General features: G+C 43.0%; 1 protein-coding gene across 9 annotated transcripts in view; it reads left to right on the top strand.

Annotated features, from left to right (window-relative positions):
* BCL11B (BCL11 transcription factor B) overlaps positions 1–27,257 on the top strand; it is a 178,816-nt gene that overhangs the window by 95,362 nt on the left and 56,197 nt on the right. The window contains exon 1 of one of the 9 annotated variants that reach the window (XM_077323634.1): positions 25,019–25,651. The exons of the other annotated variants lie outside the window; for them this stretch is intronic. Coding sequence (XP_077179749.1) covers positions 25,636–25,651 — 16 coding nt within the window. The 5' untranslated portion in view covers positions 25,019–25,635. Of the gene's footprint in view, positions 1–25,018; positions 25,652–27,257 lie in introns of those variants that run through there. 9 annotated transcript variants of the gene reach the window in all.

Raw genomic sequence — 27,257 nt, 5'->3', positions numbered from 1 at the left:
TGAAAAGGGTAGGTTTTTGTAGGGGGAGAGACTTTAGCAGAGTATAATGTCCGAGTGTCCAGTGGAGCCATTTCATAAAATCAAAGAATCATTGAATTGGAAGGGACCTCCAGGGTCATCTAGTTCAACCCCCTGCATAATACAAGAACTCAAACAACCTGCCCACCCACAGTGACCCCAATTTCATGCCCCAGTAATCTCTCCACCAAAAATCAACCCATTGGTTCTGGCCCAACCCTCTGGGCAACAGAAAACAACTTTGCTCCATCCTCTATGTGACAGGGCTTCGAGTATTTAAAGATGGTTATCATATCTTAGTCATCTTCTCTCCAGGCTAAACAGACCATGCTCCCTCAACCTTTCCTCATACGACTTGATCTCCAAACCCTTCACCATCTTCATAGCCCTCCTCTGGACACGCTCCAGTTTCTTTGCATCTTTCTTCAGTTGTGGTGTCCAAAACTGAACACAGTACGCCAAGTGAGGTCTTACCAGAGTGGAGTAAAGTGGTAACATTGCCTCACGTGATCTGGACAAGATACTCTGTTTGATACAGCCCAAAATCCCATTTGCCTTTTTAGCTACCGAGTCACAGTGCTGACTCATGTTCAATGTATGGTCTACTAAGACCCCCAGATCCTTTTCACATATACTGCTGCCAAGACAAGTCTTGCCCATCCTATAGTATTTCTTCCAGGAGAATTGATCTCTGTAGTCTGGTGACCAGTAGTAGTTCTGGGAGCCCTCCAGGTCCCTCCTGGAGACTAGCAATCCTGTCCGATGGAGAGAGGGCTAGAAAAACAGAATGTAGAGAGGGTTAAAACTTGTAATATCTTTCATCACAAGGCCCATTTCTGGTTACGATGATTCCGTTCTCTTAGTGTGTGCAACAGTGTTTTGTGGAAGATCACTTTGAGAACGGAGTGGAAATGGTGCTAGGATGAGGCCCTCGCAAGCTTCTGTCTGGCCTTCTGTCTGCTCTTGGTTCCACAAGTGCCCCCAATCTCTTTATGCTTTTAATGAATTAATTGCATTTATATACTGTCATCCACTTCACTCAAGGCAGTTGATGATTTAAAACAATGGCTTACAGTCTAATGGACATGATACAAAAGGAGTGAGGAGGGAAGGAGGAGAATAAGCAGATTCAGATGCCCTTACCTAATGACAGGACTCTTTTGTCTTTGTGCTGTCAGCTGGATGCCAGGTGGCATCCTTCTGGGGGCCGGATTTGGCCTTGGGTGCCTCCAGTTGCTGATCCCTATTCTAAGAGAGGGGGAAACTTAGCAATTGACAATGTGTCTGTGTGGGGAGGACCACTCTTAAGAAAGCAGATTCCCCCCCCCCCCCTTCTTCTTTATAAGAGAGAACAAGCAGGTTTTGCTTTTGTGCACCTGCGGATCATGCCCTTTCTCTTTACTTTTCATGGCGAACAAGATTTCGCTGATAAATACAGACCTTTTCCAAGGCCTTATGAGCCTCGTGTCGGCTACACATGTAGAAAAATAATTAATTCTGTCTGATGTACATACATTTTTTGCCAAGCGGTGAAATGGAATCTTTCCAACATATTGCCAGATAGATTTTTTTTTAATGGAAGGAATTATGCATATTTAAAAGAAGCGAGCATTGACAGTCTTGATTAATGGTCAAGGCTGCAAAGTTCAAGGTCCAACACGGAGGAAAACACGGGGCCCTAGCTCTCAGAATTTGAAACACTATTTCTCTTGGTTGGTGTTCGTTGTTAAGGCATTCTGAAAAAAAATCACCGAGTGATCTCGTTCCTTCGCATTCATTTGCTTAGCTTCTGTTTACTGCATAGTTTAGCTAATTTAGGGATTTCTTGGTTTAGTTAAAGGAAGTATACAAACCTGGGGGGGGGGAGGTAACTGTAAGTAAAATAACTGGTGTCTGTGTATTCTCCTCTCCATCCCCCCCCCCCCGTGTTACTTTTATAAATCTTCAGCCAATGAGAAACCCTAGATCAGACCACCCTTGCTGGAGGAAAAAAAAAAGAGGGGAGGGGGGGGGGCTTGATGCAATTAATACAGTCTGTCTAGAAAGCATTATTTCAGAAACGTTTATGTTAATGATATGGTATGCGTTCTGCACATTTCATACTCAAACAAGAAGCAAGCTTTTGTTTCATTCCAGACTGGATTTTATTAAAACTGGAAGATCAGTGGGGAAACAAAACAGTAATCAGAGGGAAGAATGCAAACTCATCCTGTTTTTTTTTTTTTTTTAAGCTTCATAATCATCAAGAACACTTCAGATACGGTACCGTTTCTGTACAGTGCCCAGAAGGGTTGGAATGCAAAGTAAAGCAGACACAAGAAATCATAATGAAATCAGAGCCCAGTAGCACCTTTAAGACCAACAAAGATTTATTCAAGGCGTGAGCTTTCGAGGGCAAGCACTCTTCCTCAGACTATGAACTGACCATCATGACAGTGGGAATATATAAGCGAAAGAACCAAAAATCATGTTCTAAACACATTTTCGTATCTCCCTCAATACCCATTGAGTTAGAATGGTACTAAGAAGCTGTCCATGCATCAAAGATAAAGAAGTATTGCAGCATATAAATGGTTAGCTTTTCCCCTATGGTGAAAACATTGCTTTTGTCAGGGTGGGAAGTTGCTAAAGTTTGTGCTCAGGTAGAAGTAGCCCTATTAGCCATCGTTACGTACATTTAGTGATTTGAATGAAATGTTTATGGCATATGGAAGAGAGGAATTTGGCCTAAAAGTTGCTCTTCTGTGGAAATATCTTCTGAAAGCTAGAGGCATGATTTATAAACCATATTGGATCTGTCAATCCAGTTTATGTCCTTGCCAAACTCAAAAATAGATGTGAATAAATGCAGACTTTAAAAAAATATATATTTTGGACATTGTATTTTATATGTAAGTGACATGTAAATTATAGTATATTACAGAGAAGCCGGCAGAAGATTTTAAGTCCCATAGAAAGCTAGAATTCATTTGGAAGTGGGCTTGCCTCTCTCACAGAGCCTCTGGTGTTGTTAATTTAAGTTAAGTGTTGCCATTGTTCTAGAAAGACATTTAAATAGATGTAACAGCAGTAAAAACCTTATCATCAAAAGTTAAGAACCAGCAGGGGGTAAAAGCATTGAAAATGTTTGAAAAGTACAGGTTTGCAACTTCCAGATATCCAGCCTTGTATTGTGTCTGTGTGTGTGTGTGTTAGTTGTTGTTGTTGTCGTTGTTGTTAGGTGCGAAGTTGTGTCCGACCCATCGCGACCCCATGGACAATGATCCTCCAGGCCTTCCTGTCTTCTACCATTCCCCGGAGTGTGTTAATTAGTGGTGTGCAATACACACACAGTATTTTTGGGCCTTGGGTTCAAGTATCAGTATTTCCCAATATTTTAGAATCCCAGTATGGTATTTAGATTCAGTAAATATTTGGGAAACCTGATTTTTTTCCAGCTCTATTATACCCTAGGGGAACCATTGTAATCAATGCCTATAATGAAGAATAGATCCAGGGGTATCCGGCGCTCTTGGGGAGCTGCTGTTTTTAAGTAGAGGCACCAAATCTGCAGCATAGCGGCTGGTGCCTGTCCTGAAATACTCTTCCAAGTTTCAAAAAGATTGGACGAGGGGGTTCTATTCTGTGCCCCCCCCCCACCAAAGAAGGTGCCCTCATCTTTAGGTTTCAATTGAGAGGGGAAGGCATTTAAAGGGAATGTGGCCCCTCTAAATATTTTTTGCTGAAACTCGGAAGGTGTTTAAAGAGCTCACTGACCCTTTAAAGACCTTTTGCAAGCCGTGAACTCACCCGGAAGACATTTTAAAGTACTGCCGTCCCTTGAAACGCCCTTTAAATTTGACTATCTGGCAGTACTGAAAAATCTTGAATATTATCAGGATTTTTCAGAAGTGGCCATTTCAGATAGCCAAAATCGAGCCCCAATTTATAGCTGGCCGAAAGAATCCGCAGAAAATACCAATACGGTAATTTTTCAGCTGTTTTTTTTTTTCAGTTCGGATACATCAAATGCACACCCCTAATTGCAATATCATGAGATGGAAAAATGCCATTATACAATCGAAACACAAAAGGATCCAAGGTAACCAAGGACATAGCAGAGACAATGGCTGCAAGAGAGTGAACTGGATTTGATTCTAAACATAGAGCCTCCAGTGTCTGAACTCTTCAAACGCTCCGAATGTAAAGTTAAATCAAAGAATTCTGTTTCAAATCCATACAAGATGTTGGTGTGTGTGTGTGTATTTCCCCCCTCTTTTCTCTGACAGGAGAAACATTTGGAAGTGTAGTTTCTTTCTTTCCTTTCTTTCTCCCTTTTTTTTATAGCTATCTTAAAAAGGAGTTTGGATGTTTAGCACAGCTGGTGCTCATTACATTATGCACTATCAATAAAATAGCATGTGTAATTAATTTTTAATGTGGTGCTCTATGCAGCGCTTTAAAGCAGTTACTGTATGGGGAGAGCCGACACCAGTCGCCGACATCAGAAATATTAAAAGGGAAGGCTTGATTTTTTTTTTTTTTTGCATTTTTAAAAAAGGTGTGGGAGAGGAAAAGCTGGCTGTTGTCAGCTATCCGCTCCTGGGCCTTCGAAAACAGGGTAAGGTGCAGGGGAGGGCAGATTAAAAAATAGATTAATAATAGTTTGAGCCAGTGTGGCACGGGGGGCTAAAATGCTGGGTCCGGGTGAGGGAAAAACAGGTTCAAATCTTCCATCCCTTCCTTGTGAAACTCACTGGGTGGCCTTGGCAAGGGTCAGTAATGCTAGCCGTCCCTCCGTTTTTTTTCTGAAGCCAAAAGGCGACCCCCAAAGTCCTCAGAAGAAGGGCAAGATAAATGTTTAACAAATAAATAAGATGATTCTTTTCTTCTTAGTGGAGAGTCTGCTAAGAGGACGGTTGGCTGTGGAAAAAAAATTCTCAGCAGAATTCAGATTCAAAAGAATGTTAAATCCCCCCCTCCTTTCTTCTGACCACTGTGTATTAAAAGTCAGTCACAAATTCAGATGCAAGTCTAAAAGAAAACAAAGGGGGTGGTGGGGGGAGACTCCGTGTCCCATCCAGGAAAATTGTTCAAAAATAATAAAAGCCTTCATCTTTTCTTGTGGTTTTTGGTCGGTTACACTCAAAATAAATGCCAAATTTCCTTCCCTTCATATTTGGGAGTGCCGTTAATTTGGAAGACAGAAGGCCGAAGAACTGGAAAGAGGCCGAAGTCTTTTTGCGCTGATAATTAACCAAATCGTAAACAAATCTCTTTGTTTGTTTTTTCCCCCCTTTCTACATTGGCTTAAGTGCAGGCCAGGGTTTTTAAGGAGGCCCAAAACAAAGTGAACCTCCATGATTAGGAGTAGTTTAGCACAGCTTCTGCTGGTGGCTGTCAAGTCCAAGCCCCTGAGAGAATTCCTCTGCCCTGAGACCAGAATTTTTGTCAGGTCTAGCTTTTCTTATTACAAAGCTACAAATAGGAGAAAACACTCCTAGTAAATGCCAATACAACTGTTAAAAAAATGCATGTGACTTCTCAGGTTGTGTTTACTAGACATCTCTGCTTGTGCAGCTTTTCAGCATTATTTGTTTGTTTGTTTGTTTGTTTGTTTATCGCCCACTTAAAAAAAAATTTTACTCTGCCCTTTCCCAGGTTTCTCTGGATTTAAAATTCAACACTAAAACCAGTAAAAGTATAAACCAGTAAAACTGTAAAATGCAGCTGCATAATCAGGAATATGACCTCCCCCCCCCAATAAAATTCCCCCGAAAGACAAAAAAATCATGAGACTGTAACTAATATGTGAATGTCAGGCAACTTTCTGTGTTGCATACCTGGGGGAAACACGTAGTCTTCCTTGGGAGTAAATTCTGTATCCCAACAGCAACAATAAAACTATTATTGGCTACTTGCATCTCAGAGAAGGACACAACCAGAAGTGCTTAATGCCCAAGCAGGGATGTCAAACCTGGGTCTGGAAATACCTGGAGATTTGAGGATGGAGCCTGGGGAGGGGGTGGGGGTTTGATAAGGGAAGGGAAGGGACCTTGGTAGGATATAATGACATGCCGTCCACTTTCAAAAGCAGACCTTTGTTTTACATTAATAATTCCAGGTTGGCAACCTTAATCCCAAGACTTTCTTCACTAAAGAGGCACCATGTGACCTCCCTGAAGCCAGAATGGCAAGTACACAGTCATATCTTTTGGACAGTTCTATGGCCACTGCTTAAAAGGTGGCTTGAGATGATCTTGGGCAGGTAGGGATTTCCATACAGGGAGGTATACTCTGCAGTAGAAGGGCAAGATTTGACTCCCGTGGCACTTAACAAGATTTCTAGGGTATAAGCCTTCTTGAGTCAAAGCTCACAAAAGGTATCAGGTGATGTAAGCTTTGACTCATGGCAACCTTGTTGGTCTTCAAGGTGCTCCAGACTTGAATCATGCCATTATATATATAGGGATATCCTCTGGTACATAGGTCTTTGCATTTCCAAACCCTTCTGCACGTGGGCCTTGTTAAAAAATCTGAGACAATCAATGAAACTTTACACTGTTTTAAATACTCCTTTGCACCAAAAACTGCATGCAGATAGAAAACAGAATAAAGAAATGAATAAAGAGATAAATCCTATAGAAGACACAGGAGGGCAAAGGTTCTGTCACCTCTGCTTGCTGTTCTGGTTTTGTGTTTTCAAACACTTCACCTCATACAGGAGAGTATCCCAAAACATTTTCACATCATGCCTGTGCTTCTTCATTCTTATGCATGTGTGAACTAGACATAAGACCCAATCTGCAAACATAGGTTTACCAACCTCCAGGTGCATCTTGGGATTTTCTTGGTCTTCAAATTACAGTAATAAGTTCCCCTGGAGACAGCGACAATTCAAGAGCTCCGCAGCTAGGGTGTACCATAGAGTCTAGGATAAATGGAAGTCCTAGAGTAACAATGAATCCCTGATAAGATCCCTCCCCTCCCCGGACTTTGCCATTCTCAGGCATAGCCTCTAAATCTCCAGGAATTTCCTAGGATGTTGGCAACTTGATGGCATTAGACCCCCCTGCTTTATATGCAATGCGGGCAGACCCCCTTTTACAGACAAGGATGAGTTGCCATCATCTGTCATTTGGATCTAAGTGGGAATTGTTTTCGGTTCTGTTTAGGTTCAGGCTGTTAAGTATGCAGAAAAACCACTGGTCTGAAGCATATTTTCCAGTCAGTAGCAGGAGCAGTCAAGTTCTTACGTAAACACGCCGCGCTTCCTTATACAGAAATCAAGCAGGAATTTCCATCTTTTGCAGCAGCATCACCTTAGCAACAGGGTAAACCACCATGGATGATTTGTGTTGTAAAATCAGCCACGCTAACTTACTCCTACAACTCCTCAATTTCGCTAAATGCAGCCAGTCAGCTGAATGTCTCTTTGCAAACACTTCATAAAAAAAAAAGATTAAAAATAACAGAGAGGAGGAAGGCTTGTGCGAAGCAATAATCTGATAGGAAATGAACCGCCAAATTAGGGGACACGGGGCCTATGCATTTGCTGGCCTTGTGCTCAGCGCAAACGGTTAGCACTGGGGTTTTTATACATGTGCATATAATAACTGGGTGTTTGCTACTGTTTTCTTATTGCCTCAATAAAAATTCCATTCAATTGTGCATAACGTATGCCAATCCATTTGTTTGCCTCACCTCACTAGGCATGGGTAGGATGGAGCATCCCTTGGTATTTGAAAAAGAGGCATTGCCCTAAGCTGTGTTACAGCTTTGGCTATGTTACCTGTTCTATACACCATGCGTGGTGGCTAGTTTTTATAATGCAGTGGCAGCCTAGGGCTGTACTGCGCAAAGGGATGGTCTTTGGACCAAAATGCAGGAAAAACGTGGCAGGGGCTAAAACTGAGTGAAAGTGTTTTGTGTTGCCTGAAATAAATTCTAGCACAGTAGCCAGGTGGTATTCAAGGCTGCCAAGCCCTAGGTGTTTATGGAGGGGGGGGGGAATCCTCCATCCTCAGCTCTTTTTTGCCCCCCTTGCATTTTTTAAAAGTAGTGTTATGTATGGTTTAGCATCACTTCTGGTCAATCTCTAGAAGTGATGTAGGGTAGCACTAGGTTTCACCATAGAGTTTTTAGCAATTCCTAGAGCTACCTTATGTCACTTTTGTTTTTTTTACTGGAAGTGTTATAATCATGTAGCTGGCGTTATAGCCCCCTCAACCTGCCCACAACCATAGTGATATTTCATGTCCCTATGAATATGTGTTAGAGATGGGGAGGCGGGGCAGTGGCTCACTGGCTTGGTGTGCATGAAGTCCCAGGTCCAATCCCCGGTATTTCCAGTTAAAAGAATCAGGTAGGCGGTGATGTGAAAGACCTCAATCTGAGACTCTGGGGAACCACTGCCAGTCTGAGTGGACAATAATGAGCCAACGTGGTGTAGTGGTTAAGTGTGGCAGATTTGATTCCCCACTCCTCTACATGCAGCCAGCTGGATGACCTTGGCCTAGTCTCAGCCCTGGCATTGCTGTTCTGACTGAACAGTCCTGTCAGAGTGCCCTCAGCCTCACCTACCTCACAGGGTGTCTGTGTCCTCACAGGAGAGCCAGTTTGGTATAGTGGTTAAGAGTGCGGACTTCTAATCTGGCATGCCAGGTTCAATTCTGCACTCCCCCACATGCAACCAGCTGGGTGACCTTGGGCTCCCCACAGCACTGATAAAGTTGTTCTGACCGAGCAGTGATATCAGCGCTCTCTCAGCCTCACCCACCCCACAGGGTGTCTGTTGTGGGGAGAGGAATGGGAAGACGACTGTAAGCCGCTTTGAGCCTCCTTCGGGTAGGAAAAAGCGGCATATAAGAACCAACTCTTCTTCTTCTTGTGGAGAGAGGAAGGGAACACCTTTGGACAGTGAAAGGCAGGGTATAAAACCCAACTCTTCCTCTTTGATGAACCCAGGGTCTGATTCATTACAAGGCAACTTTATGAGTTCGTGTATAGGGCGACAACTTTTATTGTTGTTGTTGTTGTTGTTATTATTATTATTATTATTGGTTCTCCTGCAATGAGGGTCAAGCCTCTGTTGAACTGCATGAGTAATCTGTGGAATTCACGGCCAGTGGATATAAGTGATGGCTTTAAAAGGGGGTGAGACAGGTTAATGGAGGATTGCTTAATCAATGGCTACTAGCCTCATTGAGTAAAGTGAACTTCCATATATAGAGGAAGCAAACTTCTGAAAGCCAGGAGACATCCTTGGGGAAAGCCTTGGCCTCTCTGCCCTGTTTTAGAGGAAACCACGGATCTAATCCAGCAGGGCTCTTTTAACGTTGTTCGGAGCAGACAATGTAAAAATTGATAACCTTACAGGGTTAACAATTCAATTTTTGCTTAGTAGCAGAAATAGATAAGTGTAGATGCCCGTGTAAAGGGGCTACAGTGCTCAATTAGTATGCAATAAAGAGCATTTAACTGGCAATATTATTATGGCCAAGTCAGATGTACTGTCCAGCTCAGATACCATAGTTTCCTGCATGTTCTTCTACCTCTGCATGCCCATGTTTCCTTCTCTCCTTCCTGTTTTTTCAGCAACTGTGGTTTAACATAGTACCTGTACCAGCCTTAACCATCATTACCACAAACCATAGTTTGTTCTCAAACCAGAAAATGAAAGCACCGTTAAATCTCCGTTTCCCTGTGGTTATACACAGTAACTGTGGTTGTGCTGCTTTGGGCATCATGATAAAATGGAACATTATGACTGACCGGGAAAACATGGCTGAAAGAACCTGTAAGCTTGAGGCCGGGAGGGAGAAGCTCAGAAGTAGTTCACATAGATTGGGCTTGCCCGGCTGCAATTTAGTGACCAGGGAGTACAACGTATAAACAGGGTGAGAAGAGGTACTTGGGCACTTCTGCTGGAGCACAATCCTGTGTATGTTTACTCACAAGTAATTTCCACTGTAGGAATAATAATCGTAATTTTTATATCCCGCCCTTTCTGTGCTCAGAGCAAGTAACAACAATTAATAACAGTAAAATCTTCAGTATGACTACAGTAAAAATATTCTGCTATGTATAGCCCCCAACTAAATTCAGGTTTTGATTTTTTAGGGGGGGAATTCAGTCTTAATTCATGAGCAACACCATGGAGGACCCATATTCGGCCCATTCTCTATCAACTACAATGGTTACCAGTTGAATTCCGGATCAGGCTAAAGGTTCTGGTAACTACACACAGTCATGGCTCAGTGTACCTGAGGGATGGCTATCCATTAGCATAAATAGTTGGGAGTCATCTAGATATTGGTGACAGCCTAGGCCAAACCTCCATATCAGTTGGGTGAGGGCATGTAGATTTAGTGGGGTTGCCCTCAGGGAAGTGTGTGTCGAATTGCAGCTTTAGGCATTCTGCATGTTATGTTATTGTCTGATTAAAACAAATTATCCTGATTGCCTCATTAAAAGGAATCAGGAAGGTATGTAGGTTGTGAATTTCCTGCATTCTGCAGGGGGTTGGACTAGATGACCCTGGAGGTAGCTTCTAACTCTATGATTCTGTGATTCCAAATCAGTCGGATAGTTTGATGGGATTCATGTTTTCATGGGGCCATTTCCATCGGAAACAGAAAGGCACAGCAGATGTCTACATACTGGTGGTTGCTGTCACCTGTGAGCCTAGCATACAGACTCTGGCTGGTACAACTTCATCTCTTACCTGCCATGATTTTTTTAAACACCCTGGGGGTTTACTACAGGCTTTGCAGTGTTTCAAGGGAAATGGTAAGTGAGAGCCTGAATAGTATCTTGCCCACCATGCCAAAAGAGCACTGAACACACAGAAACAGCCTAAGCCAGTATCCAGTATAAGGTAAAGATTTTGTGGTTGGTATGTAGGCAAACGGAAGATGAATTGGTTCCCTTAAGGCAGGATGTTTAGTGGCCTCATATTACACCCAGCAAAGGAAAACATTAAATCTTAGTGGCTGGTAAGCACCACAGTGGATTCTTTTGTGTGTGTGTGTATGTGTGGGTACATTTTGTAATATTGCAGTGTTACTTTTTTGTTAAGGAGGGTGGATCATACTCTTTGTTTTCTTTGCCATCATTGCTTCACTGCTGTTTTAGTATTCGATTAGTAGGTCTGTTAAAAAGTAGGCAATCCTTTTTTTAAAATCTTAGGGGGGAAGGCCTGTGTGAGAGGTGGACAATGAAAAAACCAATCAGCGAGATGTCTACGGGGAAGAGAACAAGTCCAAATCTGACCCAGGGAAAGGCTTACATTATTTATGAATTCTGTTCGCAGAAGTCAGAGGTCTTGGGACTTGTGGAGAGAGGTTAATGCAGGTTTGAGTATTTGAGGTGTCAAGGGCTTTTGGAAATCTTCCAGAAAACTGCACTTTAAAACTTATTATCCTTCTGCATAGAAATAGGTCTGGATTTCTGTCTAGAAGAAAGCCAAGTTACACAGCTCCTTGCAAATTTGGCTTTTCTGCAGTCGAGCCACTGGGAGGGCCCATGTCTTGTACGACCAGTTCTAAGTTCCTCGGCTCACCTTTTATGTTTGTGGCAAAAAAATAAAGATTATTGGATGCCGCACTCCTAGCGTCAGGCAGGCTATTTCCACGAATATATATTTTTTAAAATTTAATTTTTCATCCATGCTCTTGCTTACTAGTATTCTTGTCAGTTTGTGCTCAGATATCTTTATTTTAAGAAAGATTTCAACACAGCTTCGGAAGAATTGATCCAGGCAGTTTGTTTGGGGCTTTACAAGAAGCTGAGGGATTGTCAGGCACCGGGCAAGCCACAGTCCACAGCTGGTGGGTGGCGTTTGACTTGATGGGTCTCAAGTTGCATCGAACTAATTTGTAATACTTAGAATCATAGACATTACTTGACATTACTGTTTCCCAGAACTTCTCATTTGCGCAACAGACTTTCTTATTTAGAGGGTGGGCTCTATGACATTGTACCCCACGGAGGTCCCTGTCCTCTCCAGGCTCCATCCCCAAATCTTCAGGAATTTCCCAACCCTGTCAGTGGTCAGGAGAGACCTAGGAACCCAAAGCTTTCTTCTCAAAATATATACGCTGTGTTGTGTTATTCGTATCTGAGATGTCAGAACCGCTGTTCCGAGTCTTTGTAATGAAACGTCTGTGCAGTTGTTAAGCATGCTTTCTCAGAAGTAAGTCCCGTTGAGCTCCGTGGAGCTTATGCCCTAGTAAGTGTGCCTAGGATTGCAGCCGGTGTCACTTTCTGCACTTCTGGACAAATTAAGTAGCCTTCTCCTGAAGTAGACCCTTGGTCTGCCAAGACCAGCATCGTCTACCGAGACTGGCAGTGGCATACCAGGGTCTCAGGTCAAGGCCTTTCACATCCGCTACCACCTGACCTTTTTTATTTGAGATGTCAAGAGACTGAACCTGAGATCTTTTGCATGCAAAGCAAACATTTCCTACCACTGATTCAGGGTTAGGCCTCAATAATGAAGATTTTAATGGGATTGAGACTATTGTAACCCGCCTCGAGCCTACAGGGAGAGGTGGGAAATAAATAATACATAAATACATGAATGCATAAATAAATAACAACAACAACAACAACATGCTTAGTTGAAAGTAAAGGCTAATTCACACAGGGATATTCATCAATCAGTGGGTATAACATGTAACTGGTCTGTCATATTCCATAGATGGCATTGTATCTCAGACACAGTACTTTTCAGGTGCACAGTTCTCAAGTACAGCAAAGCAAAGTAAGGTACTAGTGAACCAGTCCTTATGCACTTCATTTAAGTTTAGCATTGTTCTGGATAAGAAGAGGGAAAATGCTATCTTGTGTAATACTCTGCCCCAAATAGAGCACAGTGAGATTTGAGGCCTTTGATCGATGAATGTTTTTAATTACAATGGCCTATAGAGAATGGCAAGCCTCTTGTGGCACTGGCAAACCACCCCGTATTGAGTCTGCCATGAAAACGCTGGAGGGTGTCACTCCAAGGGTCAGACATGACTAGGTGCTTGCACAGGGGATACCTTTACCTTTATTGAGAATGGCAGTATCCTCCCCTGGCAGGATATCCATCCAAAGACCCTTATATAGTTCTACTTGTAAAAGGTAAAGGTATCCCCTGTGCAAGCACCGAGTCATGCCTGACCCTTGGGGTGACGCTCTCTAGCGTTTTCATGGCAGACTCAATATGGGGTGGTTTGCCAGTGCCTTCCCCATTCATTACCGTTTACAAGTTCTACTTGTAGTTACAGTCATTCTTTTCTATTAATCTATATGGTACTTTTTATCTACAAGGGAAAGATGGGGCAGTCAAAACAGTTACTAGTCAGAACCAACCTGCTTGGATGAGTGTGCTTTGCAGGGATACTATAACTAGGAGGTACAGTGCCTTAAATTAATGCTTTAAAATGTCTTAAAATCAGTCTAAAATTTTACAAAATGGTGGGAGCACGGATTTGGTTACAAGCCCTGATTTTGTTATGAACTGTATCCAGCATGTGCGCTTAACCACATGTCACACCGGTAATCCAAATACCTCTGAAAGCTTTACACTGGGAAATGATCATATATTCCAAACTGCAAATTATTGAGCTTTAGTGTAGTGGCAAAAGGCTTTCTATAAGCAGAAGCCTGTTCATAACATGCCCATTTCTAAAATGCCTTGGTTTTGTGTGTTTTAGCATAATAGGACGTGAGTAAAGTGTGTCTATTTAATAAAGCAATCTACAAATAAAGCCATAAATTACAATATAGCATGGTTAAAAACGTGAGTGGGGTTGGGAAAAAAGAAAGAATAGGTCTAGGCAGATTAATTAACTCAAATCCTTTATGAAAAGGCGCCAACTGCCAATTCACCTAACAAGGTTTTATTTGCTTGTGACAGTTTTAAAACAAGGGACGTGTCTTTCCTCAAAGCTAATCTGGGAATAGGTGTTCGGTTTGCAATGGATTGGATTGTACCTCCTGCGAAGAAGCAAGCTCACAATTTGGGTGTGTGCTTGGCTGCCTCACGGATTAGGGATGCCAACCTCCAACTGGTGACTGAAAATCTCCTGGGATTACTACTGATCTCCAGGCAGCAGAGATGAGTTCACTTGGAGAAAATGACCACTTTGGAAGGCAGACTCTATAGCATTATACCCCGTTGAAGTCCCTCCCTTTCACAAACTCTGCCCTCCTCAGGCTCCACTCCCAAAATCCTCAGGTATTTTCCAACCCAATCACTCAATCATTCACTCAATCAATCACTGACCCTAGATGACCCTAGATGTGACAGAGAAGGCCAGGGGTGCCTGCTTTCCTACCTCACTAGTTGCAGCCTTTTCTGGAAGAGGTGAACTTCAGTCCTTAGTTGGTCACACACAGAAATCTGATTAGTGGGAACCTACATGATGGTGTTCTTGACACCGCATCTGCTCTTGGGAACCTGTTGTCTTCTATGCTACAGACAGTTCCTTCTGGTGTCAGCTCGAGAGCTTTTTATTCCAGAACACCTTCTTTTTAAAAATTAAATAGGGCCACAGCTTGCATAAGTCTTTTAATGGCTGCTGTCTGTTTGTAGCTGTGTCTATCAATGTTGTGACAAGGTCACCCAGCTGGCTGCAGGTGGAGGAGCAGGGAATCAAACCCGGCTTGCCAGATTAGAAGCTGCTACTCTTAAGCACTATACCAAGCTGGCTCTCTAATCTAAAGTTCAAACCAGTAAAATCTTACAGTGTACCTGTGACATTGGGGAATGTGTAGAGGAAAGAACCCCTTATAGAGAGAGTGTTCAGAACTGGCATGGTCTTCACAACTGAAGAAACCTGAACCTTGAGCAAACGCTGGCAGGGGCTCATGGGAATTGTAGTCCATGGACATCTGGAGGACCACAGGTTGATGACCCCTGCTGTAGAGGTCTACTCCATTTTTCTGACGGTCACAGCTAGAGCACCTGAGGATCAGAAGCGGTGCTCTTCATATGTGAAAAGGACCTGTGGGATTCAGCAGACGCAACTTTCCAAGTGCTTGTGGAAAGTGTAAATACCTCACTCACACGCTGGGACAAACTGATATTACCAGATTTTATAAGCTCTTCCCTAGTATAAGCTTTTCACTCTATAATAAACTTCAGCAAAGCATTTCTTTCCCTCCCTGTTTCAATCCGGGATTTCTTAGTTTAATAATTGGCAGGGCCATTGGCTAGCAGTTCATTGCTTATACGCCCCCCCCCCCCTCGGGGTTATGAAACACTTTAATTAATCAGGAATTAGAATCGGTACCAAGGAATTCCAGGGTCGATATGCAGAGGCAGGCAATGGCAAACCTCCTCGGCTATTCTCTTGCCCACAGGGTCACCATAAGTTGACTGCAACTTGATGGCACTTTGCGTACACACACAAGCATAGATAATGCTATGTGACAGAGATGACATAGTATAATTTCCAGAACTATAAGGCTTATCTAAAAATAGATAAGTCTGAAAAAACATTAAATATTGAGTCTGCAGGATAACTCGTGTGTTCCGACCTTTGATATTGGAAGTAGTTTGTATCAAATAATAATTTCAGTAACTATTATTGCTTTTGAATTATTGTGTAGTTTATAGGGGTGTACATTTAGATGTCCCCGGGCTGAAAATATATATGTCTTAGCTTATCAAATATATCCAGGCTTTCTCAGGAAAATGTAGAAAAAAATCCTAAGAAAATCCCAAATATATTTGAAAATTACAGTGGATCCAAAAACAGCAGAGAGGTGGAAGCAGATTACTCCCACCTTTCAGCTGCTCGTTTGCCTTTTATTGCAGTCCCTTTCAAGTCTAAAAGGATTGCAGAAGATAGTCTGAGGATCAGTTGTGCTGTGAGGAGCAGACTGTTCCCACCAGCTCAGCTTGGGGCTGGCTTCTCATACAGCCTGGTTTAAACGGAGCTATCAACGTTCCGCAGGGCCTGCAAGAATGAGCTCTTCCATCAGGCATTTGGTTGAGGCCAGGATAGGGTGCCCAGAGTTATATTCTTGGGGTCCCACCCTATGTTATGGAAGATCACAACTGGATAATTACCACTTGATATAGACAGTAACGATTGTGGCCAGAACAGCGGGGTTATTGGGGGATGGGCTGGATTCTTTATGTTCGTACCGCCATCTTGATAAGGCTTGGGATGTTTTAACTGTGGGTTGGGTATATTTTTAAACTACTGGATTGTATTGAATGCTGTTTTATTGTTTTATTGCAAGCCGCCTCGAGTCGGCTATTGTCAGGAGAGGTGGGATATAAATTGAAAAATAAACAAATAAAAATAAACTGGGCTGCAGGAGAAGCCAGCCCTGGAAGCTGCTGTACTGCAGGGAACAATCTACTATCCACAGCACAGCAGACCCTGAGATGTGTGTGGTGGGAGACGCCTCCCTGTGGCATGCAGATATTGGGACCAGCTTCTCCAGCATCGCAGTTTAAACCACAATGCAGGAGAAGCCATCCCAGCCAAGTCTGTAAGCTACAAGGAGAGATCAAGGGGTGGCAGGTTACAGTAGGTGAGCGATTGGGATGTGAGTGTCCTGCATAGTGCAGGGGGTTGGACTACATGACCCAGGAGATCCCTTCCAACTCTATTATTCTATGATTCTATGATCTCCCCACAGCATGAAGATCCTGGGGCCAGATTCTTTTGCAATAGTTTAAACCATGCTGCTGGAGAAGCCAAGCCAACCGCAGGATCGGACTGGCTTTAATTTTCAAAAACCTGTTTTTCTTCTTGGGTCTATTGGATCCCTGAAATGGGAATGTTTGAAAAATCCCAGATCTGAATACCATACTGATATTGGGATCCGTAATTTTTTTTTTTTTTTGGAAATACAGAATTGTTTTCTGATCCACTAGACCCACTCAGCTTTATGAAGATTGGTGGTTTTTATGTGAGCTGAAAACTGTTCAGAGAGTGAAGGAGATAAACAGGGACAGGCATATCTATAAACTAAAAGTTTGTGTTTTAAACAATTAGTTACTCAGAGTTAAAGTGGCAGGTTTATTATGCCCTACTGGAATCTTGTATGTTCTTTGCCTTTTGGAATGGTGTCTACATCCCCGTTTCTGGCCTTCTGCAGTGGTGGCACTTCAGCACAACAGAGGTCAGGCAACCAGTCCTTTGGCAAGGTTCGCCATAATGCTTCAAAGAGGAAGGCACCTGTATCCCAGTGCTAGACTTCCAAAATCAAGGTGGTTGTATGTATGTTTGTGTATTTGTTTTGCTTGCCTGAGATGTTCACGGTTTGTGAACCCTGATTTGCCTTGCTTTCCCTATCTTTTTGAATGTTCAAAGCATCCCAGGATCAGTGACCATCTCTTGGTCAACCCTCCTCAATATATGTGCATGCATTGACTATTGTACACGCTGTACATTTTCACTGCTGACACACACATGTTGAAAATATGTTCCGAGAAGCTTTTGGATTCTGACAGAAAGAATCTACATCAAGAAGATCAGTAACTTGGAGAACAGCTTCTTCTGACAAGTGCAGATGTGAGAAAATGGTTCGTTTGTCCTAAGGTACCCTCTCAGGTCCTAACCAGTCCATTCTGTGCCCCGCTTGAACTCAGTATCTGTTGCAGAATAGGCCTGAAGATGGGGAAATAGTATGGTGGAAAACATTAACTCTTCCTCTCTCAGAATAAATCAAGCCCCCTTTCTGTGGGGAGAAATGAGGGTTGCCAACTCCAGTCTGGGAAAGGGGTGATGGTGCTTGTGGCAGCTGGAATTTGGTGGGGCATTTCACCTACAGTCCACAGCAGGGGTAGTCAAACTGCGGCCCTCCAGATGTCCATGGACTACAATTCCCAGAAGCCCCTGCCAGCATTCGCTGGCAGGGGCTCCTGGGAATTGTAGTCCATGGACATCTGGAGGGCTGCAGTTTGACTACCCTTGGTCCACAGTATACTGTAGATTTTGCCACCTGTTCATCGGGGAACTGATCTCTATCGTCCAGAGATCATTTATAATTCTGGGTGTACTCCAGTCCCCACCAGGAGGTTGGCAACACTAACAAAGACACACCACCAGAGGCCCTTGGCTAGTAATGGAGGCCTTTTGCTCCTGCGTCTCCCGGTAGTTAACTGCCAAAGGGCCTAGTCCAGGACTTCCACCTTGCTCCAGCAGTTCGAGGCCTTGTCTGAAAGAGAGGCCCGAAAAAGCCTGCCCAGTTCATTACCGCCCTCAGCCCCCCATTGCTCCTTTTTTCACCTTAGAAGAACATCCCCTCACTGAGACTGTTTTGGCTTTTTCCAATAAAATGTGTACATTATATTTTGTTTCCATACTTGTCGAGCCTCTGAACAAAATCGGTTTGATTTTAATTGTATAAAAGTGGAGTGAGGGGGGCGTGGAAGTGTGTGTCTGACTGGCAGGGTAGCTTTCCAATGCACGCATATGCAAACACTCTTACTGTGCCAGTACAAGCTATTATAGTGAGATTTTTAAAATGTTTTTTGGGAAGGGAGGGGGAAAAAAATATAAGGGCACTGTCCTTTTAAATCTGATCTCTCAAACTTTACTGGATATTTTACAGAGCCTGGTTTCATTTATAGTGGAGCCAGACTTGCTGTGTGAATCGTTCGCATGCTGGAATTAGTTTAAGCTCGCTTCTGTGGCGTTGCCAAATTCCATGTTTGTGTTTTATTTAGAATTCTTTTCACGGCCAGTCGAATCTGTTCAGGCATACACAGGCACAGTTGCACCCCACAGAGAAAATAAGCAAGCTTGCGTTTTCTTTGGCATGAGCTGTGGCCACAAAAGAGTGTGGTCTAAAAAACATTAAAAAAAAAAAAAGCTATTTTAACCCATAACAGATGTATAAAGTAGGTACATACATGCCAGTTTCCTTAGTTTTAATTAAAAAATAATTACGGCTTTAATGGGATGCGAGTGACAAATTTGGATGAGTCGTGGGTGACAATATCTCCAGGCTCCTTTCAAGTTATAAATTAGTGCATTTCTCTTGGCTGATGGAACAGATGAAATTAAGAATTAAGAGCAGAGTCATATCTTTTCCCCCCCTCCCACAAGTCACATTTATTAAATATTAAATAAAAAATACTGAATGTAACACTTGCATGAAATGATAGATGATTGGAATAACTTCTTTCTTTGCTGGGGAATAACTGGATTGGTAAGTCCCTGCCTTTGCAAGACAACCCCCAAAGGCATTCTCTGCCCTTCCGATGATGGCAGCACTGCCCAAATCTTTGTGGTTTACTTCACAAGGTAACTTTATAGCTACCTCTAAGAAGCCAGTGAGGAGCCCACCCATATCTAAATTGCTATTGTTGCCGTCATGTAACATCAAGGATGGTCTACTGTCATCTCTTCAACGTGGATTTTCTCTCGATGGCCACCTTTCCCCTGAGATGAATGGGTCACCAGGAACAGATTGAAGTAGGGGTCAGGTGTCTGTACAGGCTTCATTTTAACTCTTGGGTACAGCAAAAGGTGCTGACTTTTCCGTCTAAACTTGCAACAGATGGGGGGTGGGTGGGGGGGGGGAGGTCACTGCCTTCTCTGCAATAACAAGTCCTGACAGTAAAGCCGTATACAAAAGCGATCCTGGTAGTGGCTCTTCAGTTATGAAATTTTCTATCTTTGGTGACTCACAAAAGGCTTAACTTAAATGCTCTGCAGACGCTTTCGTGCAGTTGGTTGCTTGTTGTATGAGAGAGACTTGTGGGTGTTGAATGACTGCATTCAGCTTTGCAAATCCAATGACCTGATCGTGGGGGCACAAGTTAAGGGTGGTGTATTCTAGACCAAATTTTGTATGGTTGGCCGCCAACTTCTAAGATGGTTTGCGGCACAGGCTTACTTTGGGATGTTTCTCTAGGGGTGGCATTATCTTGTGTAAAGGGCATGTTTCTTTTCCTGAAGTTTGCAGACTGGCTTCTTAGGAACTCTGGAGTCATTTGGAAAATTGTCAGATGTTCTCTAGTCAGATGCTGAGTAATGGCAGAAGAGCTGCTGTGAGAGAAAGCTTTCTAATTTCCCTCTAAAATACAAAAGTGTAGAGCATATTGGGTGAATTCTCCCAAAATCTAATTTAATAAAGGGTGGTGCTTAGGCAGATGGTTTACACGATCCAAGACTAGTCACTAGAGTGTAGTCAAAAATTGTGCGCTACATACACAAATTCTTTGTCAGTCAAATCGGCTTGAAAAGGTTTACCCAAATATCAGAAGTTTGAAAAATACTATCCTAGAACAATTGGTGTAAGATGCCTAGGAACAGAGCCAAGTGTCCCCTACCACTTTGAAGGCATTTATTTCTTCCATGGGGAGGAAATGTTCTAGCCTAATTATTTGTATATTATTCTAGTTTTGAACTTACTGAGAACTATTTGTAGTTCAGTCCACTCGTCTCAACTCTTTGCCGCCTCATTTTCACCTCATACTGTATTTATTTATTTAGATATTTATACCCTGCTTTTCTCTCAATGGGAAACGAAAAGCATTTACAAAATCATTCTTCCTGTATCCATGTCTTCCTCATGACATTTCTGTAAGGTAAATTACCTTACCTGAGGGGCCACCTCTCTGCTTATGTCCCCCAAAGAGCACTTTGCTCTACAAATTCCATCTGGTTGGTGGTCCCTGTCCCTAAGGAAGTACCAGGGCCAGGATGTTTTCAGTTGTGGCCGCTACTTGGTGGAATGAGCTCCCAGAGGAGATCTGGGCTCTATTGGAGCGGGTATGGTTCCACAGGGCCTGCAAGACGGAGCTCTTCCACCAAGCTTATAGTTGGGGTCAATGACTAACTAACATCTTTGGCCCTCCCCTACAAAACACTCCCACCGAGAAACCTCTAGGCTGGAGACTTATAGGCAGCAAATATCTGGAGGCTGCCATTGCTTAATGCTGCTAATTTGCTACTTATGTTTTCATTACGTTTTATATTGTTAATGTTGATGATATTATTGTGTTGCTTTTGAATTTACTATTAATTCTGACCTATCATGTACACTGCCCTGAACCATATTGGGAGGGCGATACAGAAATTTAATAAATAACAACAGTAATACTACTAATAATAAATTTTCAAATTTATATGCTGCTTTTCCCTGAGGGCTGAGAGTGGTTGTCACTGGCTTAAGGTCACCCAATAATTATCCATGGCAGATGGGAATGTATCTCAGATCTTAGTCTGACAAGGTCACAACTCCATCACATGTGTGGTGATGGAAAGTACTGTCAAGTCCAAGCTGACTTATGGCAACTCTGTAGGGTTTTCAAGACAAGAGACATTCAGGGGTGGTTTGACATTGCCTGGCTTCACATCACAACCCAGGTATTCCTTGGAAGTTTCCCATCCCAATACTAGACAGGACTGACCCTGATTAGCTTCTGAGATCTGATGCGATCAGGCTTGTTGTTGATAGGTGCGAAGTCGTGTCCGACCCATCGCGACCCCATGGACAATGATCCTCCAGGCCTTCCTGTCCTCTACCATTGCCCGGAGTCCATTTAAGCTCGCACCAACTGCTTCAGTGACTCCTTCCAGCCACCTCATTCTCTGTCGTCCTCTTGTTCTTTTGCCCTCAATCATTCCCAGCATTAGGCTCTTCTCCAGGGAGTCCTTCCTTCTCATGAGGTGGCCAAAGTATTTCAGGCTAGCCAAAGCGATCAGGCTAGCCTGGGCCATCCAGGTCAGGATATCATGCATGTATAAACCTTGTTGCTTTAGCTGGTGAAAGGCCGATCCTGAGGCCTTCAAAGTCACAGGGATCAACTGAAAATGCTGTCCCTCTGCTAAGGGCAATCATTGGTGTCGGCGAACTTCTTACACAGAATAAGAGAAGATCTGTTTGACCATTGGCAGTCTGTTGCTTTTGCGTCTGGATAGCATATTCCAGACATCTGGGTTTTCTTGCTGAGAACTTTCAAAGAAGTAGCGCTGGGTGTTTGAAACATGCCCTTGTGGGTGGGTTGAAGAGGGCTTTTCTGCTTTGCATTATATGAGAGTCACGCTATTTTTAATGTTACTGTGCTCATGAGTAAGATCTACAGATCTTGGCCTCTACCATCAAGGTCTTTTCACCCCCTGCTATTACTCTCGTATAATTCATTTTTAATATTGATTCAGTTAAATAGCTTCAGTCTTCCTATGATACATGCGAGTTCATCGTCGATCTTCTGTGCAGGCACACATGTGCATGAGCAGACGTGCCATTGGACTGTGCATGATCGGGCCTGCCATTGGAGATGTTCCTGTAGCTAGAAGCCTCCAGAGGGCACTGCACACTGGAGGCCCAAACCTGTTCCCACCCAGGGACTGTGTACTTCCCAAACTGAGGAACACTCCGTTCTACTGCTGAAAAAGGAGGTCATTTTTATGGAATCCCCAGTAATTTGTGTGGTAAAGAATTGCTTCTTCAGTTTTCAGAATTGCTTCAGTAGTTTTTGGCTTCTAAGTTATAATGGCTCAGAAGGAACTTTTCAATAAGTGCACCTGTTGTGGGGAGACGATAACCCAAACATACGAACATGACTTATGTCTGTTTTGTTTCGATGAAGGGCATAACGCCTCCCCATGTAAGACCTGCCAACACTTGTTCCCTAAAGATCAAGGGGATAGGGTGTCAAAAACAAGGCAGCATTGTGAGAGAAAGCCCTCGCAGCTTTAGAGCCATTGGCCAAATTGGCCCTTGAAATATTATCCATTGCTGTGTCCTCAGAATCGACAAGATCTGCTCTGCCTCCCCGATCTATGCCATGACAGGCCCAATCAGGGCCATGTTCCCCTCTGGTTCTTCGTTCCTCTTCGGAGTCACCAGTTAAAAGGGCAAATACCAATTCCAAAGACAAGGAAAAATGCAAATCTGTTTCTTAGCAACGTGCTCCAGTCCACACTCCTGAGCCTATTTCAGCTCCATCCTTGAGTCCAAGATCCCAGTCTTGGAGGTGGAAGTAGAAGCTGATTTACCAGCAGGTCAAATCCCACCTGATTCAGTTCCAGGTGTCAGCCTCACCTGCCTGTGCGATGGCTGTCCCACTGTATGTGAGGCACAGTACCCCCAGAAGCTTTTAGCACTAAGGACCTCTCTGATGGCAGGCCTGCTCATGCACAGTCCCAATGCGTGCCTGCACAGAAGATGCTCAAGGAACAATAGTTACAGATAAGTGCAAACTTTGTTTAATTGCAGTTCATAGGAGTTCAGGTGATGTTGGCTGAAAACAGTCGTTTAATATTAAATGCAGGTGTGTATTTTCTTTGTACGCACCCTCTGTAATGTTTTGCTTTGCATTTTTCTTAATCTTCCAAGCTCCCTTCAGCCCTTGAATTCCCCCTTGATGGAAATGACACTCTGCTTGACACTTAAATGACTCCACAATCATTCCGCTTTCAATAAAATCAATCAAAATTAAACCTCTGATTTCATCGCGTATCAGAATGGCAACCCTCTCTGAACCCCCTTCTGCGGCTGCCATGTTATTTGTCGACAGTAGCTGGCTATGGCAAGGCAAGAAAAACCAAACAGCATTCATCAAGGTTTACTTTTCATACAGGAGTTCATTATAAAGTGCTTTCCCAATTGGTTCTTTCCTCTTTAGTTTAAAACAGCACTCTTTCCCTTGTGCCAGCATTCACTATATCCATAGCCTGAAATTAAGCCAATCCAGATTCTCCTAAATTATGGCTCCATTCTTTTAACCACACACAGCAAGAGGGAGGGAGATTTCTACTTTTCTTTTTTTTTTTGCAAGCAAAGAGCACTTTTCGAAAGCATAGATGTACCCTAGTCCAGATTCCTCCAAAGTGGAAATTGTGTTCCAGTGTTAAAAACCATGAGTCATACAAACACAGTGGAGCATTCCTGGAATTTCTCTTTGAAGGAAAACAGTACATTTGAGTTAATCCATTCAATTGTAGCTTATTTCTAAACAGCAGTCTGCAACAGAACCCCCTCTTCTGTCTGATTAGGAAGGTTTAGTGTTTGAAAGGGTTGTCTAAAAGTTTTAATGCCATGGAAGTTTAATTTTCTTTTTAAAAAGTGCCGTTACACATATGAAAACCATATGTTTCCCTCCCATTACTTCCTGGTTTTTCTTAAAAGGAAAAAAAAAATAGGGGCTAATTTGATTTGTTCTGATATCTCTCACATATCTAATTGCTGCTGTTGAGAATGATTAATGTCCAGCTGAAGAGTTTCCACATCTATAAATGAAAATTGAAAACAGATGTTACTTTGATGAAAGTGTCTTCCAGACCTCATCAGCAGTGGCTGACAGCTCAGGCTGCTGAGATATAGCTATCTGTCAATAGATAGATATTTGGTGCCAGACACTGTTCATACGCACACTGACAAAAAGCCAAGACAACAATTAATGATAATTTCATCCAGCGTTTCTTTAAAAAAAAAACCCACAACTTTATTTCTTAGTGTTTGTGGAATATACATGAGCAGGTAATGCTTAGCTCAGCTTTTTTTTTTTTAAAGCTATGAATGGCTTTAGAAAAAAAAATAACCCTGGATTTATTGCCAACGTTTATCTGCAAGGATCTGCTGTTCTGGAGCTCAGTCACAGACTGTGCAATCCGGTGCCGAATTACTGCGCTCTGATTTCAGTAGGTTCAGATTGGAAGTAACCATGTTGGATTGCCCTGTGAGTTATGTTGGTTGCATATTTTTTGGCTATATGGACGGGGTCATTTGAGATTGGCCCAAGAAACAGTATTTATCTAGCTCCATTTGTTTTATTCAATTTATTTAGAACATCTTTATGCCCCCTGTCTGGAAACCTGCCTGAGACTTTTTCACGAATCATAGAATCATAGAGTTGGAAGGGGCCATACAGGCCATCTAGTCCAGGGGTAGTCAAACTGCGGCCCTCCAGATGTCCATGGACTACAATTCCCAGGAGCCCCTGCCAGCGAATGCTGGCAGGGGCTCCTGGGAATTGTAGTCCATGGACATCTGGAGGGTCGCAGTTTGACAACCCCTGATCTAGTCCAACCCCCTGCTCAACGCAGGATCAGCCCAAAGATTGGCCAGGATTTTATTTTCTGGGTTCTCAAGCAGAATACCCTCTTTTTTTGTGTGTAGAGCCCCAAAACTGGGTGTTTGTAAATGGATCAGAACCACAAAAGAGATGAGGCAGATGTTAGAATAAAGGATGAAGGCAAAGCAGCAGGAGGTTGCAAGAGGTTTATGAAGAGTACACAAGGAGAAGTAGGCTTGAGAGAAAAGATAAACTCAGTCTTGGACATAGTGCATTTAAGATGATTATGAGACATCAGAGAGGAAGTATTAGATAGGCAAAGGGTGAGGCAGGAGAAAGTTTAGAAGCAGAGTGGTGGAGCTTGATGTCATCCCTGTATGGGTGGTACTGAAAGCCATGGAACGTGATGAGGTCAGTTGATAGGTAACAGAAAAGGGTCAAAGGTAAATCCCTTTGAATATCCCAATGGAGAGAAGAAAAGTTGAGGAGGATCATCCCTCTGTGAAAACACTGAATTAAGGATATTGGACAGTCAGGAAGAGACCCAATTGAGAACAGAAACCTAAAGTATAAAGGGAGAGATTCAAGCAGAATGTAATGCTCAAATAGTAGAGAGGTCAAGCAGGCTGAGGACAAAGAAGCGGTCTTTGGATATGGAACAGGAGAAAGGTAATTTGGCAGTGGCCCCTGCTATTGGTGCTTGACAGACCCCACTACTGATTGTGGGAAAAGAAACTTTAGAAAATCCGCTCATACCTTCCTAGTTATCTTTTTCCAAGTAATACAGTTGTGATCTTATGAAAATGAGGCATGTGTCGGTCTTGATTAATCTGGCTGAAGCTGCATAAACCTTACTATTGCATGGCTTTGAGCTAAAGGCATGGGAAATTGCAGCTTTTCCCTGTGATGTACAGGCGATCCGTTGGCCATGAGTAGGGAAGCATCATAAGCAAACCAACAAACAAATAAATAAATAAAATCGGCTTCACTACAAACAGTACATAAGTGACCCAGGCTAATCTAATCTCATCACATCTCAGAAGCTAGATAATGTCAGCTCTAGTTTGGGAAGCCACCAAGGAAGTCCAGAGCTGATATGAGATGTCCATCTGTTGCTTTGAAAATCCTTTGGGGTCACCATAAGTCAACTGTGATTTGACAACACCACTGTAAATAGTACCATGTGCCTTTCTTGGGGGTGTCCTATACATGCGAGCTACGTAATACCCGGAGGTTGGATGAAATAATCTCTGTATGTTGGTTGCTTAGTGCAGCAGTCCTGATATGTAAAGTAGCTGCCTTTGTAGATTGTTCATACCATATAGCATATCTCCATACCATTATTCAACATCCCTAGTGGCTTGTAGTGTGTTTCAAATTTTCAGCTTGTGCAAGGCAACTGTAGCAGTGCTCTGCAGGTCATGGAAGTCACAAAGAAGGTAGATGTAGCTACCTGATTAAATATGCCTGACTCCTGAATCATGTAGTCCACAGCTTGCAGCACAAAGGGAACCCCTGTCCTTGTGGTTAGGACTTGAAACATGCAAATCATATTAGATTACTCAATGGGCATCGTTTAACAGTGCAATCTTAGGAAGTCCTCCTAGTCTTAGCTCATTGAAATAAGTGGGGTTATATATTGAGATGTTAAAGGGGGGGGGGAGGAAGCCTTATAGATGCCAAGGTCAAAGAATATATTCAAAAAGAAAAAGGGGGATGGACTAGAACTGGTAACAGTTAGGCCGTTCAAAGGTTGAACGTCTGCATTATTGTTACAATTATATTCCTGTTGTTGTGCACGGTTTATAAAAACAACTTTATGAATTAAAAACATATATCCAGCCCATAGGCTATTGCAAACCAGTATGCTACGCACTATGCAAACCAATAGACTGACGCATTTCAGTCCTTATAGTAGTGATCCCCAACCTGTGGACGACGGACCACATGTGGTCCTTCGACTAATTGGAGGTGGGCCCCGAAGGACGCCTTCTCCACCCCCCCCCCTGGCCCTTTACTTCATCCCCCCTAGCCCTTTACAACACACTTCATTGTTGTGGCGTGTCTGTATCTTATTTTGAAGGGATGTTTAAACATTACCATAGTGATCAGAGAGGGTTAGGGCAGTGGTTGAAAGTAGAGGAGTAAACTATCCCCCCCACCTGGCCTCAGTAAAAGGCGTTGAGTGGTCCCTGGTGATAAAAAGGTTTGGGACCACTGCTTATAGGGCCTTCTGCACAGGTCAGGTTTTACACACACCAGTTCATTGCAACAC

Source organism: Paroedura picta, chromosome 2, assembly GCF_049243985.1.
Source record: "Paroedura picta isolate Pp20150507F chromosome 2, Ppicta_v3.0, whole genome shotgun sequence".
In the NCBI taxonomy this organism is placed as follows: domain Eukaryota; kingdom Metazoa; phylum Chordata; class Lepidosauria; order Squamata; family Gekkonidae; genus Paroedura; species Paroedura picta.
This window is presented reverse-complemented; position numbering and strand designations above follow the sequence as displayed.